General features: G+C 42.3%; 1 protein-coding gene across 1 annotated transcript in view; it reads left to right on the plus strand.

Moving 5' to 3' along the window:
* The window catches only part of LOC138268065 (5-hydroxytryptamine receptor 3A-like), a 287,520-nt gene extending 271,624 nt beyond the window's left edge, over positions 1–15,896 (plus strand). Inside the window, exon 9 of the mRNA XM_069217426.1 lies at positions 14,749–15,896. Within this exon, the coding sequence (XP_069073527.1) occupies positions 14,749–15,017 (269 nt within the window). The 3' untranslated portion in view covers positions 15,018–15,896. The remainder of the gene's footprint in view (positions 1–14,748) is intronic.
* The last annotated feature ends 2,655 nt before the right edge of the window (positions 15,897–18,551 follow it).

Consider the following 18,551-nt stretch of genomic DNA (forward strand, 5'->3'; position numbering starts at 1 on the left):
CAATTCCTTGCCTCCATTGGAAAGGTAGTATGGATATTGAAAGAAAGAGGCCAAATCATTGCATACTTCAAGTGAAGGAGGAACAGAAGGCATGATTGAGGAAGGAACTGTCATAGATTTGACTATAGAAAAGATGTTGCTTAAATAATTTGCATCTTTCTTATTTTTTTCGGCAAATAAATCTTGTGGCTCTGCCTAATCATTTCAGAGTAAAGTTTAGAGACTGCCATATATTCAAGTTTGCATGCTGGCACATAGGTTTTACTCAGTGCTTTTTCCAGCATTTGCACTTTTTTGGCATGGCTGCTAAGTTATTAAACCAAGGGGCTGAAGGTTTTGAGCTAGATGAAGACCATGACAGTAGTAGGATTATTGTATTCAAAGGACCTGAAATCCACCTGTCAACTTCCATATTGGCCTCAGCCACATTGTTAAACAAAAAAAAGTTTATTTGCATCCAGAAGCTGATCAGGAGAAAGTTTTGACCATCATCTAGCTAGTATAGGCAGTGCAGCTAAACACCCACCAATTTCAGTGCATGCCATGAATAGGTGAATAGCAACTGACCATGTCATTAGGATGGGATCCCCACTTTCCAAATGATCTAGATTTAAACAAATGTGGTCACAAGGGCACATGCAAGCAAATGCTTTCTCAAAAAAATTACTTTTAAGGTATTTTCTGAAACTTGGGTAGTTTGCTTTGGCACTGATTTTGTCATAGGTATAGTACAAATACCATGCGTGAACAGGAGGAGTGTACTCATTGTTTGGCCTGGCACCCCTTCCCTCTCTCTTGTCTTTACAAAGATAATATTGAAGTGAGCCTTAATAGCATCAGCATTAATGAATACCAGTGGCCAAAGCAGTGATTAACATCAATGCCACTAGCATTCATGAACATTAGTGGGCCCAAGCAGGAACACACGTTGCAAACTGTAGGCAGTAAGGAGTATCATTGTCCCATCAATTAATGCTCCTAAATGACCCCGAGCTGGTGTCAGAGCTGGTGTCAGACTAAGTGACGTAACACAGATTGATGTGGCCCCCCCTGCAGAATGTAATGAGGGGCCCCTGAATTCACATGACTCACAAACATTCATTGGCCATGGGCTGAATTGGGGCCCCTTGGAATGTTGGTGGCCACCTAAAGGAGTGGTGGCCTCCCTGTACTGCAAGGGCTGGTGAAGCCTGCATTATGCCCCTGGTCAGACTCAAGTCACCACTGACCTGTAGATCCAAATGTTGCTGCAGGAACTACTTGAAACACATCCGTCTCAGGTGAAGGGAAACACTTTCCAGAACCAGAGGTGGGGCAGTATAGGGAATCCCCCTACTTCAAAGACTGGCACCAGGTATAATTAGTGGACCCTCAGAACCAGCTTTAGGTACCCTCCTGGACTTGTGAATGTTACAGAATAATCCCAGAAGATGGCCCTACTGCTTGAGGCCTGCCTTGTTCCACACAGGACTGCATTGCTGCTTCCAGAGGATTACCTGCTGCTTGAGGCCTGCCTTGTTCCTTAGAGGACTGCACTGCTGCTTGGACCTGCCTTGCTTGTGAGAAGGAAGACTGAACCTGCTCCCTTCATCCCAGGCTAACCTCAGTGACTCCAATGGCTAGTTGGCTGATGTACTGTTCTCAGCTACAGGGACCCAGCAAGCTCAAGAGGCCTCCCTGCAACTGTCCAGCTGACCTGCTGCACTGGACATGCCTTAAACTACTACTGGACATGCAGGAGATCTGCTGGCAAGCTGGCCACTGTTGCAGTGAGTTTCTGATCCCCAGGAGGTGACTCCCCAGGTCCTTGACCCTTCAATGGCATCGGATGAGCTCCTTCTGTAAAGAAAGGAGAAATCCTTAAGATTTGGGCTGTTTGCGTCCGTGAACGGGTCTTTTCGTGCAAAAATTCTGCTGCTGTCAGAGTCACCAGATCCTCGGGGAATGCGCCCAACACGTCCACCACAAGACAGCTCCAATACTCAGATTAGAATGTCACAGAGTCTAAGAGAGTCCAAGTGGGGAAAAGGGGATTAGGTAGGGAGCAGCTGGGAAGGAGACCTGTAGGAAGCAAAAGGTTAAAACACACAATATCCAGATTATAACATATTAATCATTACTACACTAGGATTCTAAGCATTGTCATACTGGAAACATGGATAACTTAAGCATGGACTAAATAACTAGGCCTCAAGATGTCTGGTTACCTGTGAAGGAATCAAGAAGGATTAATACAACTTTTCAATGAACTTCTCAATGCAATGTTAAACATGGATTAGAAACATCTGAACCTTCTAGAATTACATTTTCAAATTCAAGCATAGTCTTTTGCATGAGGACAAGAAAATAATTTTGAATTAATTCCATAACACCATAGGAATTGTACTTAAGGGACGTATTATGCACATACAATATAACATCTAGAATACTTAGCACTTTCGTTTCTTAGAATGCAGGAACCTGAATTGCGCACCTTGCGGATTTCCACAAGAGTTTGTAAATACCATGAAATGGTTGCGCACAACGAATAACATGAGTTAGGCACAAGAACTAAATTGCGCGTCTTGCCGATTCGAAGACCACCAAGTAAATGCCATGCAATGGTAGCGCACAACGAATAACATGAGTTCAGCACAAGAAATGAATCACGCGTCTTGCCGATTCGAATGTCACCACGTAAATGTCAGGAAATGGTAACACACAATGAATATCATAAATTAAGAACAAGAAATGAATTACACGTTTTGCCGATTCGAATGCTGCCTTGCGAATGCCATGAAATGGTAGCGCACACTAAATATTCATAAATTAGCACAAGGAATGAATAGTGTGTTTTGCTGATTCGAAGGCCAACATGTGAATGCCATGAAATGGTAGCGCACAATGAATAACATGAATTAAGCACAAGAAATGAATTGCGCGTCTTGCCGATTCAAATGCCACCATGTGAATGCCATGAAATGGTAGTGCCCCATGAACAACATGAATTAAGCACAAGAAATGAATCGCGCGTCTTGCGGATTCGAATGCCACCATGTGAATGCCATGAAATGGTAGCGCACCATGAACAACATGAATTAAGCACAAGAAATGAATCACGCGTCTTGCCGATTCGAATGCTACCTTGTTAATGCCATTGAATGGTAGCGAACCATGAACAACATAAATTAAGCGCAAGAAATGAATTGCGCATCTTGCCAATTCGAATGCTACCTTGTAAATACCATGAAATGGTAGCGAACAATGAGTAACACGGACTAAGCACAAGAAATGAATCATGCGTCTTGCCAATTCGAATGCTACCTTGTAAATGCCATGAAATGGTAGCGCACAATGAATATCAAGAGTTGTACACAATTAAAGAATCGCCCGTCTTGCCGATTCGAGTGTCAGCATGTAAATGCCATGAAACACCAAACGCACATTCACACGCACAAGAGCAAAACTGTTTTTATCATGCAAATTAGGCCCAAGAACTCGAATGCTTTCGAGAACGGGATCGGGGGCCCAGCCCGACCTCCGTCTTACCGCCCTGATCAAGAATCACCAACAAAGTGAAAGGGTAAGGCCTGGAAGATCAAAGTAGGCCTCTGGAACAGTATCTCAGGAAGTTGCTGCTGCTCTGCACCGGGACCTCTGAATCGTGAGCATGTGGAGCTGGGCTGGCTTCCTTGTATAGAGTCTTGGCCCAGCCCACAAACCACACCCAGGCATGCTGCAGGGAAAGCTTCTAGAAGGCCCTGGAAAGGGACCACACCCTGACACACTCTGAAAGCCTGCAGCAATACATTGCAAATGAACAGTATTTATAAGCACCTTGACAATAAGTCCTCAGGATTAAACTCTGCAATGCAAAAGGTTAAACAACAGCATATCAGCTCAATGCATAAATTACGTTATCTTGAAAGTGCTGGGTTTTTGCATTCTAGTCGCCCGTAGAACTCGCACTGCCCTGATGTTGACACCTGCCCACAATGTCTGCAAACACGAAGCTTTGGTGTATCTGACTCTTTGTGCTACAGTGACTGCCAGCAATGCTTTCTCAACTTTTTCAGCAGGACTAACATGATCCCTGTATACAACACCCACTTCATCACAGTCAGCTTGAACTTGTGACTTTCTCCTAGTCTAGCACAACCAGACGACCACCAGTGGCACTCTGTGCTTTTAGGAGCTATACTTACCTTAAAAATTTAAATCAAATCTCCCCAGATCTACTAGTCGGATGTTTGTCATTTCAATCTCATTTTATTCTATATTTCTAAATTGGTTTGGAATTTTTCCTGTGTTTTCACTTTATTACTGTTTGTGTGATGCATAACTACAGTACACATTCCTCTAAGTTAAGCCTGACTACTTTTGTGCCAGGCTACCAGAGGCTTGGGGAGGGGGGCATGCCCTCCTTCCTCTTAATTTAAAAAGAAAAGTTCCATGGAATGTAGTGTCAGGGGCCCACTGTGGCTCTGGGATGGTGTCCATGCACCTCCTTCCCCTTAATTAAATATGCTGCCCCAGGGTCCCGGCCCTGTTGTGGCTCAGGGAGGGAGCTACAAAGGCACGGGCGGGGGCCACGTGCCCTCCTTCCCTTTCAAAAATAGCATATGGATGTCCTTGGTGGGCAATGGGACACCCAGAATACATTTAAAAAAAAAGGAATAACTGACCGTCAGCAGCCGCTCATTTACTATTTACTTCTCTTTGTAGGAACACCACATAATGCACTAGGGCATTTTAATACACAATTGCTGTTATGCTTGTGGTGCACCTAGACGAAGCAGGGTACCACCAAGCATTTATTCATGCTGTTGGGGCTGCAGGAAGTGAAGCAGTTCCCCCAAGCAACATTAACAAAAACAGTAAGTTACCTGGGTCATTAAATCCATGAGGAGAATGCACCATTTTTCCAAACGCATTCCTAGCTGGAGCTCTATGCTTTTTAGCTGGAGTTCAAGGCCCTCTTGTGGTTGTTTTAATGAGTGCATTATATGAGCTGAAAAATATCAAATAAAGGCTTTAAAGATTTAAACAAATGTGGTCGCAAGGGCACATGCAAGCAAATGCTTTCTAAAATAAAATTACTTTTAAGGTATTTTCTGAAACTTGGGTAGTTTGCTTTGGAACTGAGTTTGTCATAGGTATAGTACAAATACCATGGGGTGAGCAGGAGGAGTGTACTCATTGTTTGGCCTGGCACCCCTTTCCTCTCTCTTGTCTTTACAAAGATAATAATGAAGTTGAAAGTATTCAAGCATGAATGAGCCTTAATAGCATCAGCATTAATTAATACCAGTGGCCAAAGCAGTAATTAACATAAATGCCACTAGCATTCATGAACATTAGTGGGCCCAAGCAGGAACAACCGTTGCAAACTGTAGGCAGTAAGGAGTATCATTGTCCCATCAATTAATGTTCCTCAATGACCCCGGGCTTGTGTCAGACTAAGTGACGTAAAACACAGATTGATGTCACCCGCTGCAGAATGTGGTGAGGGGCCCCTGAATTCACATGACTCACAAACATTCATTGGCCATGGGCTAAATTGGGGCCCCTTGGAAGGTTGGGGGCCACTTAAAGGAGTGGTGGCTTCCCTGCACTATAAGGGCTGGAGAAGCCTGCATTATTCCCCTGGTCAGACTCAAGTCACTACTGACCTGTAGATCCAAATGTTGCTGCAGGAACTACTTGAAACACATCCGTCTCAGGGGAAGGGAAACACTTTCCAGAACCAGAGGTGGGGCAGTATAGGGAATCCCCCCACGTCAAAGGCTGGCACCAGGTATAAATAGTGGACCCTCAAAACCAGCTTTAGGTACCCTCCTGGACTTGTGAATGTTAGAGAATAACTCCAGAAGATGTCCCTACTGCTTGAGGCCTGCCTTGTTCCTCACAGGACTGCATTGGTGCTTCCAGAGGATTACCTGCTGCTTGAGGCCTGCCTTGTTCCTTAGAGGGCTGCACTGCTGCTTGGACCTGCCTTGCTTGTGAGAAGGAAGACTGAACCTGCTCCCTTAATTCCAGGCTAACCTCAGTGACTCCAAGGGCTAGTTGGCTGACTTCCTGTTCTCAGCTACAGGGCCCCAGCAAGCTCAAGAGGCCTCCCTGCAACTGTCCAACTGACCTGCTGCACTGGACATGCCTTAAACTACAACTGGACATACAGGAGATCTGCTAGCATGCTGGCCTCTGTCGCAGTGAGTTTCTGATCCCCAGGAGGTGACTCCCCAGGTCCTTGACCCTTTGATGGCATCAGATGAGCTCCTTCTGTAAAGAAAGGAGAAATCCTTAATATTTGGGCTGTTTGCGTCCGTGAACTGGTCTTTTTGTGCCAAGATTCTGCTGCCCACAATGTCTGCCAACACGAAGCTTTGTTGCATCTGACTCTTTGTGCTACAGTGACTGCCAGCAATGCTCTCCCTGCTTCTCGCAGCCTCCTCCACCGTAAGTTGGACTCTTTGCGTTAGACAATGAGAAGGTAACTTTTTCAGCAGGATTAAATTGATCCCTGTATCCAGCACCCACTTCATCACAGTCAGCCTGAACTTCTGACTTTCTCCTAGTCTAGCACAACCAGACGACCACCAGTGGCTCTCTGTGCTTTTAGGAGCTATACTTACCTTAAAATTTCAAATCAAATCTCTCCAGGTCTACTAGTTGGATGTTTGTCATTTCAATCTCATTTTATTCTATATTTCTAAATTGGTTTGGGATTTTTCCTGTGTTTTCACTTTATTACTGTTTGTGTGATGCATAAATACAGTACACTTTCCTCTAAGGTAAGCCTGACAACCTTTGTGCCAGGCTTCCAAAGGCTTGGGGAGTGGGGGCATGCCCTCCCTCCTCTTCATTTAAAAGGAAAATGTCCAGGGAATGTAGTGTCCGGTGACCACTGTGGCTCTGGGAAGGAGCTACAAAGGCACGGGAGGGGGGCCAGGCACCCTCCTTCCCTTTCAAAAATAGCATATGGATGTCCTAAGTGGGCACTGGGACACCCAAAATACATTTAAAAAAAAGAATAACTGACCGTCAGCAGCCGCTCATTTACTATTTACTTCTCTTTGTAGGACCACCACATAATGGACTAGGGCATTTAAATACACCATTTTTGTTATGCTTGTGGTGCGCCTAGACGAAGCAGGGTACCACCAAGCATTTATTCATGCTGTGGGGGCAGCAGGAAGTGAAGCAGTTCCCCCAAGCAAATTAACAAAAACAGTAAGTCACCTGGGTCATTAAATCCATGAGGAGAATGCACTAGCATTCCTAGCTGGAGCTCTATGCTTTTTAGCTGGAGTTCAAGGCCCTCTTGTGGTTGTTTTAATGAGTGCATTATATGGGCTGAAAAAGTATAAAATAAAGGCTCAGAGACATGTTGGTTTTATTTATAAAAAAACAACAGTTTTTCTGTAAACCTTTTTCAGCCCACCAAATGCAACCATAAAAATAATGTTTAAAAGACTCTGAGATATGTTGATTTTCTTTTTATTAAGTCTGTACTAAAAGTTTTTATAATTATCACTATTATTTTAAAAAACGTTGAAGTTCACTGAAAAACAGAAATTAAATGGACGAAATAGTTCAGTGAAAATTTCAGTTAAAATTAAAACATACTGTTTTTTTAATTAACAAAACCACTGAAGTTCACCAGCTATAGTCATCTCAAGCAACTAAAACTCGTGCCCTAAGCTAACTATATTTTTGCCCTCACCATGCACTGCATATTACCCTACATATTACATCATTTATGACATGTTCTATGAGATCATTTATAGTATCTGTTTGAAATTGATTTCTAGTTGTCAGAGTATGCACCCTGTACAAGCAGGAACTACAATCCTCATGAGGGTAAATCAGATTCACACTAAAAGATAACCTGTGCTCACCCCTCTGGTTGCTGGGCACAGAGTAGTCAGACTTATCTAAAGAGGCAATGTGTAAAGTAATTGTGCAACACAACACCCAGTAACACAATGAAAACACCACAGAAAGAATCCACACCAGGTTAGTAAAATAGACAATAATTCTATAAATACATCAAGACCAAAGAAACAAAAATCCAATAAATAGAAGTTGAGCTATGAATTTTTAAAGAATTAAAAAGAGTTCTAGTGCTTAGAAGCAATACGCACCAGTGGAGGTTATCTGGTGGCACTGGATCGGGTAAAAGTCAAAAGTCAATGCTGGGCCCACAGTCAAGGTGATGTGTCTATTTTCTTCACACAGTGGTGGCAATGTGTCAGTTCCAAAGACAAAGCACGCAGCTGAGATGCGTTGGTTCTGAAGTGCAATGTGTGGAGTTTCTCAGCAAGGTTGACAGGGTGCCTCAATCTCTCCAAGCTTCTGCAACAGCAATGCATGGTTCTGAGTATCAGGCTCTCAAGGGGATGTTGTGAGAAAGTAACCTCTTTCTAGCATGGTTACCCCCATTTTTACCTGTTTGTCTGTGTTTGTCAGTGTGTTTTACTGTCTCACTGGGATTCTACTAGTCAGGACCCCAGTGCTCATAGTTGGTGGCCTACATGTCAGTATGTTTTACTTTTTTGTCAGTATGCCTGACTGTGTCACTGGAGTCCTGCTAACCAGAACTCCAGTGCTTATGCTCTCTCTGATTCCACATTTGTACTTACATACTGGTAACCCAGTATTCCTCTCAAAATTGGCATACTGGCACCCCCTTATAAGTCCCTGGTATATGGTACCTAAGTAAGGGCATTGGGGTTCCAGTAGATCCTTATGGGCTGCAGAATTTCTTTTGCCACCCATACGGAGCTAATACAAACACATCTTCAGGACTGCAGCCTGAGTGAAATAGTGCAAGCACTATTTCACAGCCATTTTTCAATGCACCAGGTAACTTATAAGTCACCTACATGTCTAACCTTCAGTTCCCGAAGGCTAGGTGCAAAGTTATTGTGTGTGAGAGCACCCCTGCACTAGCAGCGTTGCCCCCACGTTGTCGATGACCAATTTCCCGGGCTTCGTGAGTGCGGGAACATCATTATAAGTGTGACCTACATATAGGTCAATACAAATATGTAGCTTCAAAATGGTAACACTGAATATGGCCATGTAAGGTGTCTAAGATTGGGAAATTGTACCCCCAATCTGATTCTGTTATTGGGGGAGCAATTCCATGCACCCTGGGAGCTCCACCATGGACCCCCACCACTGCCAAACCAGCTCTTTGAGGTTTCCACTGCAGCCCCAGCTGCTGCCACCTCACAGGCAGGCTTCTGCCCTCCTGAGGCTTGAGCAGCTCAATCCCAGGAAGGCAGAACAATGCATTTCCTTTAAAAGAGGGGTATTACACCCTCTCCCTCTGGAAATTGGTGTTACAGGCATGGGAGGGGTGTCATCCCAGAGCCTCTGGAAATGCTCTGAATGGCACAAACAGTGCCCTCCTTGCATAATCCAGTCTACACCGGTTCAGGGACCCCCCAGTCCCTGCTCTGGCGTGAAATTGGACAAAGGAAAGGGGAGTGACCACTCCCCTGTCCATCGCCACTCCAGGGGTGGTGCCCAGAGCTCCTCCAGAGTGTCCCTGGTTTCTGCCATCTTGTTTTCAGGATGGTCAGGGAACTCTGGGAGCATCTGAGTGGCCAGTGCCGACAGGTGATGTCAGAGACCCCTCCTGATAGGTGCTTGCCTGGTTAGGTGACCAGTCCCCCTCTCAGGGCTATTTAGGGTCTCTCCTCTGGGTGTTTCCTTAGATTCGGTTTTGCAAGATTCCAGCAGGACTCCTCTGCAACCTCTGCTCCACCTTCTAACCTTGGATCAACTGCAGAACTGCTCCAGGAACAGTACAACTGCAACAAAGTTTTCAAGAAGGCTACTGCAACTCTATAACTTCAGCTCCTGCCAGCAACTGCAACAGGTCATGTATGCTCCGAGGACTACCTGTCTTCACCCTGCACCTGAAGGAATGAGGAAATCTCCTGTGGAGTGATGGAGCCACTTCCCTGCTTCAGCAGGCAGCTCTCTGGAGCGACGACCGGTTATCTGGGTCCCCTTTCCTGACGATGAGTGTGGATCCTGGAACACAGATGGTGGACCAAAGTGGACTGAAGTGACCCAGGCTGTCCAAAGGTCCAACTGTCCAAATGTGGTGGAGGTAAGAGCTTGCTTCCCTGAGCCAGACAGTACCCTTTGCACCGCATGTTTTGTAGCTCCTAGGGCTTCTGTGCACTTCTCCAAGAAATCCTTCATGCACAGCGTAGCCCAGGTCTCCAGCACTCTATCTTAAAATGCTCAGCTCCCTGAGTTGTTCTCCGGTGGCATGGGATTCCTTTGTGTAGTGCTGTGATGACTGCGATTTGCAACTCCTTTGTCCCATTGTCCTGGGACTCCTGTGGGTGGTGCCTGGTTTTATGAGGGCTCTTGGAAGTGCTGAGAGCCCCCTCTGTCTCCTCGGTCTGAATTTGAGACCCCCAGGTCCCTCCTGGGCACAGGTAGCACCTTTTCCCACCAACTGTGTCTTTTGTATGAGCCAAGGCTTGTTGGCAGAATCCAATGACAAAAAACAGCCTGCATTATTCTACTCAATGTGAGACTTCTCTTGAACCAAGCAGGAACCCGCAGCTGTCTTCTTTAGTACATCTCTGACTTTTTTTTCTTCTAACTGGAGAATCCACTTTTGCACCTTCATCCGGGTTAGCAGGGGCTCCTGTTACTCTTGGACACTTCAGCTGTTCTTGGACTTGGTCTCCTCTCTCCACAGGTCTTCAGGTCCAATAATCCACTGTTGGGGCCTTGCAGTCTTGCTTGGTTTTTGCATAATTCTCTATCATGACTTCCAGTGTGTTCTGAGGAAATTTGCGGTACTTTACTCCTGTTTTCCTGGGCTCTAGGGTGGGGTACTTTTCTTACCTTTGGTGTTTTCTTACACTCTCAGCGCCCCTCTACACACTGCACTTGCCTAGGTGGGAAACCGACATTCGCATTTCACTATTTTAGTATATGGTTTGTGTTCCCCCTAGGCCCATAGTAACTTATGGTGATTTTCACTATTTGCATTATTTTATGCAACTTTTGGTTACTAGGTATGTGTTTTACTTACCTCCTAAGGAAGTGTAGCCTCTAAGATATTTTTTCCCTTGTGTCACTAAAATACAGTACCTTTATTTTTAGTAACACTGAATATTGTCTTTCTTGTGTGTAAGTACTGTGTGACTACAGTTGTATTGCAAGAGCTTTGCATGTCTTCTAGTTAAGCCTTGGCTGCTCTGCCTACAGCTACCTCTGGACAGCCTGGCTTCTAGACACTGACTACATTTCACTGATAAGGGATAACTGGACCTGGTATAAGTACCTTTGGTACCCATCACAAACCAGGCCAGCCTCCTGCAGATGTGTTGTTTCGAGAGCAATGTGCCAGTTCTACTCCTGCTACAGGGTTGATGCACAGCTTCTACTCCAAGCAGACTGAAGATGCATCAAACTCCCTGGCGCAAGTATCTGGGTCCACTTCCAGTGAACCAGGCATATGAGCAGGGACAGAGACTTTGATATTCGTGAGTCTCAAGCTATAGGAGGCAAGCCAGCAAGCCCTTGGATATCACTTTGAGTGCAAGACATATTCCAGCTCTCCCTCGGAAGTCCCAGAGAGCATCGGGGCAGCAGGGCAGCACAGTTTAGCAGTCCAGAAAAGTAAAAGTCCTTGGTAGTTCTTCTGACAGAGACCAGTTGATGGTCCTGAAATGTCTGATTTGATGGGGTCAGAGATCCAGTACTTATACCCAGTTGTGCCTTTGAAGTTGGGGTGACTTCAAAGAAGAGTGTATGAAGTGCACAAAGGTATTTTGTTACCAACCCTGGCTCCAGACTATCAGTAGGGGGTAATCAGCCATTTGAATGGGACAGGCTCTGCCTATTCAGGTGTAAGAGTCAGCACTTCCCTCCCTTCCTGCCCTGGAAGAGCCATCAGAAAGCAGACGAGTGCTCAGACACACCTAACCATCTTGTGTTTGTGGCTGTCTAGAGAGAATGCAAAAAGTGTAGCTGTCACCACCAAGATGTGTTTTGGAGACAGTCTACAGACACACAGAGCTGTAAGAGCAGAGAAATGTCCACTTTCTAAAAGTGAAAAAAGAACAGATGATGGATGGAATGCTGAACAGTGTCAAACATTCACCCGTAGTCAGCGATCTGGGTCTAAATCCATTGTTTTTTTGCTCACCACGCCATTCAAGATTGCACCCTGCCATATGCAAACCAGTCTTGACCGTGCCCCTCCCCATGGGAACAGTCCAGCTTGAACTGCCAAGCCAGGTCCTCCCTGGACTGAAAACAAACATCCTGGGACCAGTTGTGGGGTGACACCCCCCATCAGCTAGGCTAGCTCAAATCCAGTGGCATGGCAACCACGGGCCCACAACTTGGCATACCCTTCCCACATAAGGTGACAAATGCAACAAGAACAGATGATAGACGGAACGCTGACCAATGTCAAATACTCACCCCCAGTCAGAAACCTGGACCTAAATCCATTGTTTTTCTAAAAGTTGCATTTATAAAATAGTAATGTTAAATCCGACTTACCAGTACAGAGGATTTAGCATTACCATTCTAATGATATGAAAAATGACTTGGCTACTCCTTCTCAATCAGGAATTACAACTCAAAAGTGCATTAAGGAATTCCTAGAGGAGGCCTCACAGTAGTGAAAAACAGATTTGGTTATTTTTCACTACAAGGACATACAAGTACATGGACTACCTTTTACCTACACAGCACTCTGGTTTATGGGCTATCTATATCCTAACTTAGGGGTGACTTATATGTAATAGAAGGGGTGTTTAAGGCTTGGCAAAGGTTTTTAAATGCCATGTCGAAGTGGTGGTAAAACTGCACACATAGGTCCTGCAAAGGCAGGCCTGAGACATGTTTAAAGGGCTACTTGTGTGGGTGGCACAAGTAGTGCTTCAGGCACATTAGGAGAATGTAACTTGCAGGCCCTGTGGGTATGGTACACCACTTTACAAGACATTTACAAATAAATTAAATAAGCCAATTATGTATACACCAATGTTACCATGTTTAGTGGACAAGCACTTTAGAACTGCTCAAAGCTCTAAGGCCAAAAAAAAGAATCAGCAAAGCATTGGGAAACCAGGCAAGCGGTTAGGGGGAGACCACCCTAAGGCTGACAGGTCTAACAGTATCACTGCAACATTTGCAATGGCATCATTGATGACACAACTGTGCGTGGTGGGGGGTGCCTGTATATAAGGCAGTAAGATGGAAACAACTGTTCTCACCCTATTTAAACTTGAGAGACACTCACCATCAACTATTGTGCCTCAAGCTTTGCTATCCTATGTTGTGTTTAAAATTAAATTATATTTTATTTTTAGTTAAATACATTTCCCAGAATGCTCCATTATGAACAGGTCTGGCTTGTACATATAAAAAGGAAAGAAATGATAGACCCACTAACCATGATAAAGAATGTGGTGGTCAAAATACATCAGTGTCTGTGTGAAGCTCTAGGTACAGTGCTTAATTTGAAGAAAAAGAACATGAGCCAGGGCCCTTATCAGGATGCCACCACAGCTTTCACCATCCATTGCCACTTCCAGCATGTCAATGACGGCACCTACCATCACACTTCCACAAGTCTGCTTGAGGGCCACTATGCCAGAAGAATGGCTTGGGCAACGGGCATTAGTTATTTTCAATGTATATTGAATTAATATGCAACTACTATTCTGCTCATCTCTAAATTACACCATCAGTGCCACCATGTGACAGCTGTCCTAAGTGTCGGTGCTAACAATTTAACAGGTTTATTAAAATAATCTAGCTTATTTCTACATATAACTTTCAACAAAATATAATATATATTAAATACAAATAAAAATGTTACAGTGGATGAGATTTGAAAATTATTTACTTTTAAGAAATATTTAGAAATGAAAGGCATATATTTGAATTAATAATGAATGCACATTTAAATGAATGAGGTAATGTACTGTAACTTTTTATTGAATTAGTTATAGGTTTGTAATAAATAGTTTAAGTTATTTTGCAATTGCATTTTTCAATAGAATATTTAAAACATTTTTAAAGAATAATCAACTTCAATATTTTTTCCTATTCTTTCCTATATGAAAATTCCCACCACAGTGACAGAGGTCTCCACTTATATGTGAAAGGTTACTAGTAGTAGCTTTGGATTCCTCCATCCCATGAACTGAAGTGATGGAGACATGCATGTGTATACCTATGTGTAACTCAGAAATAGTGAATAGCAAAAAGGTGTGGACTTACACATAGGTGTAGTAGTTCTCTGCATGTATGTTAACCTTTGTGGATCAGGCCTAAGTGTGCACTTTATCATGATGATTCCAGAAACAAAAGTATATTTCTTTGCTTCTGTTTGCAATATATAGGTGCTTGCCATGGACATCATACAGGAGCTGCAGCTTCTTATTTAGCTTTTGGTAACTCTGAGATTAACCGTGCTATTTCTATTTTCAGGGGTCATGAAGACAAAAAAAGAAACATTAGGCTAACCCCTCAGCAGTCAAATGGATGTTTTTGAGGAGCTAAGGATGAGACAAGAAGAACTCAGGGTTTCTGCAAATTTCATAAGTTAAATTTACATAGAATTGATCTTAATGTGAGATAATTTGCATATTCATTGATTATAATGAAATATAGACTTGGTGTTGGCCTCGAAGACCATCAGTGAGCACCCATAGTCCAGGTAGCTGTTTAAATAACCTAAAAATACTTTCTTATTTTATACAGAGAATGAAGAAATGTATTCAACAAGGGACACAGAGTTACAGACACCAACATTTGCATCCAAGGAAGGAGACAGCACTGAATCAGAGCTCCTGAAGAGGATCTTGTTGGAAATGCTAAAAATAAGGCAGATGATGAACACCACTAAGAAAGAAGAAAGAAAATCTGAATGGTTTATGGTTGCTTTTGTTTTGGACAGATTTTTTTTGGTCGTGTATGTGATTACAGTTTTGACTATGTTATGTGTTGTTCTTATTGTATGGTCAGGATAAAACACCTGATAAATATTATGCATGTATCAGTGTGAAGGAAGCTATGTAATCAGAAAATAACAAAGATTGCATCCTGCTTGCAAGGAGAGACAGAATATAAATGCCCACCGTGCACCCTTAGCCACATTATTATATATCATTAATGCATGGTGAAGAAATTGAACAATTAAGTGGTCAGTGCATTTCCCTGTACATATATTATATGTTAGTAAAGGCTGGATATGGATATTTTACTAACAGATGTTTTGCGGATACATGTAATATCAACTGCTAAAATGAAATGAAGATGTGAAATCTAAGTGGATAAATGTTTACTGGCTCTGATTCCTTACCAAATAATTACCAAGTACAATTTGAACTAAATGTCTCAAAGTTTGACAACCAATCTAACCAATAAATATATATTAAAACAACAGGAATCGGGGACCAAATAATGATTAGGTTAACCACGAAAAGCTTAAGGAGTCTCCAAGATATGTTCCATCCTTTTTCCCAGACCATTGTTTGACTTTTCCAAATCTTGATGCTGATTTATTTTCCAGAGTGCATCTACATACTTTCTGCAACATACTGACATGCAGACAGATTTACTTAGATATGATCGTTAATCTCCTCTCTTGAAGTTTACCTTTACTGATATTTCTTCTTTTCCTTGGATTGAAATAGCATTCTTATTCCTCTACTGATTTTCCACTAAACAAACCACCCCCAAAGAATTTTCAGAAGACTCACACTCAACAATTATTGTTTTTTTTACTTTTGTTTGCTGTAACCCGAGTTTGTGCTATCACATCTGAAAGTGAATCTTAAAATTTTGCAGTACAAATTGCAATTACCTAATTTTTGTCTTTATGTATCCACTAAATGGAGATCCAACAAGCTGAGTTCACGTTTTTTTCTTTCTATATACAATATTTCTTACTTCTGAGTCAGAATAGATTATCTTTGGACAAAGGTAGAGTACACTTCTCCAACGTGCTTTTTATAAGTTGACTCACTCCATTTTCTTTGGCTTTAAGCAGCTAGCGAACATGATTTCAGAGAACGATGAGCACAGCTTACACAGGGATGCACCTTTTGCATTAAATAGTTCCTTATCTAGGGCAATGTGACCAAGTTGCCAATATCAAATTGTCTGTGGAAGATATGGACATAAACATTGATGTTGTTATGTTGTGAATTGGAAATAGCTTAAATAGGAATGTGACATTTTGCACACATGAATTCACTTGTCTGGGTGAATGTGGCAATGGTATCAGATATCGGAATCCTTACAACAGGTTAGGCGATGAGCATTACTGTTATCTATTTCTGAGTTGATAATGTAAATCCGCATGCATTTAAATGTTTAACTGGATAAACATGTAATTCATTAAACATAATACCTTCCAGATCTGACCTACAATTATCAAAGTGTAGATAACTTTGATGCTGAATTTTCCCAATACAAAAAATACATGATCATCATGAAAAGTACCCAAGTGTGAATCAGACTCAGACTGACACTAAATTCCTTTGGTTACTGTAAACAATTTCATTGAGTGCACATTTATGCATGGGATACCTACTCTTTAAAGAAAGAAAATAACACTATTTGGGTAGAAAGTGTATAACCAAGAGATAAGTAAGACTAGGAAGTTTGCCCCCCCCCCCCAAAGTGAGAGACTTGGCAAGCCAAATTAACACTGTAATATTTACTTATTTAAAATACACCATGAGACACATCACAAGTTTTTCAGTAATTTCAAAGGCACTCGTGCCACATTTATTGGCCTCATTTCTTACTTTCAACAGCTGAACTTTCCATGTGAAATTCTGGAGGAAAAGTATTAATGAGAGAGAGAAATCAGATCCAAAAGTACCAATTTCTACTTTTCTGATACGGCTGCCAGGGCCCACCTAAAAATCCCTTCTAACTCTATTCCCAGAGCAATACTCCTAGTTTTGATAACTCCGAGTAGGCATATTTAGTGGGGCCTACACTGTGTCACTCCTAACGAGAAAAATATTACACCATATTTTACGACTATCATAAAAGCATGGCTAACAACAATTTGCAGACCAGCTTTGTACCAATAATTTACCATGTAGGCACCAAACAGCAGGTGGAATTGAGAAAACGTTAATTAGAGAAAGACAAGCCCCCAATTTTTACCACATACTTCAGTGTAATAGAGGTGCCTTAATTTAAGGTAGTGCCTTCATAAGGATCTCTATATAGTGTTGCATATTTCTTCTCACTAGGTGAAAGTCATAATGCATAGGATTTTCTTTATTTTTATTTAAATACATATAATGATGAGTATATTTTTCCAACAGTAAAGCTATAACTAGCTACATGGTGGTATTTAGGAGTGATGGCAGATTGAAGGATACATTTAGATATAGACAGACAACATGGTTGATGAGGAACAACACAAAGGTAATATATATGTTATATTTGTAATATATATGTTATATGTACCAGTGTACCTCTTTTGTTTTTCATTACTCACACTGATCAGACTGTGAATTTGATTTAATTTCATTTGATTAATCATCAGGGGAAAATGATTCCACACATAGGAAATTCTGGAATAAGGAAAATATGAACATTGTTCTTGTATTGGAATAACTTATTTATTGTCTTTGCTAATGCCTTAAGACTAAAAGAAATACATTTAATCAAACCAGTCTTCCAGGGTATGTAAAGCATTTGGAAACAACAAATACAAAATGAGCAAAACCCTAAATAACCAGTTTCAGTAGCCTTCTTTCAATGAGGGGAAGGGTTTAGGGATGCCACATATTTATTTGCCAGTGACTACAATGCATTTAGTGTGCCCAAGCCAACCCATTTAGTGCTGGGTATATGTTGGGTTCAATCATCTATCCAAGTTATTTAATTGTTCAGCTTTTATCTTATGAGGACATTTTCCACTTGTAGCCTCCTTTCCATTGCTCATCTCACTTCATCTTTTGCACTTTCCTCTGCATGTTTGTTCCATTTCTGCACATTTTACATCCTGTCCCCTCTCTCTCTCTCTCTCTTTTACCGAGCCCCTATCTCTCTTCCCTCTACTTTTTCTTTGCCCATTTAGCTCTCCTCTGGTCACTGTGTCACTCACTAGTCCCTGGTTGTCTCACACATAGCTCCATCATACTCCTGAATGGTTTTCCCGTAACCAACCTAGAACATAAAATTAGGCACTTCCTACAACGTTGGCACAAGCCTTTTCGGCAGTCAAAATTACATGTCGCCTTTTTAGAATTTTTTCTCTTGCAACAGGACCAATTTTAAACCATTTGTTACAATTTGGTGAGTTCTTGTGGCTACAAAGTCTATGCAATTCATTCCTAATCTGTAACATTCTTGCTAGACCAGTTCAGTTGTTTACCACTGAGCTTTGCAGTCTTTCTCAGTCCTGATCTGCAGCATCCATTGGATTTGAGACGAGAGCTGGTGATCAAAGACAGCTTTGCCTATGCACCTCAATTCTGGTTTCATTGATCCTGGCACTTACATTTCTACTGTTTGGACCTCATAAGGCCCAG

This window comes from Pleurodeles waltl, chromosome 12 (assembly GCF_031143425.1).
Source record: "Pleurodeles waltl isolate 20211129_DDA chromosome 12, aPleWal1.hap1.20221129, whole genome shotgun sequence".
NCBI classification, from domain to species: Eukaryota; Metazoa; Chordata; class Amphibia; order Caudata; family Salamandridae; genus Pleurodeles; species Pleurodeles waltl.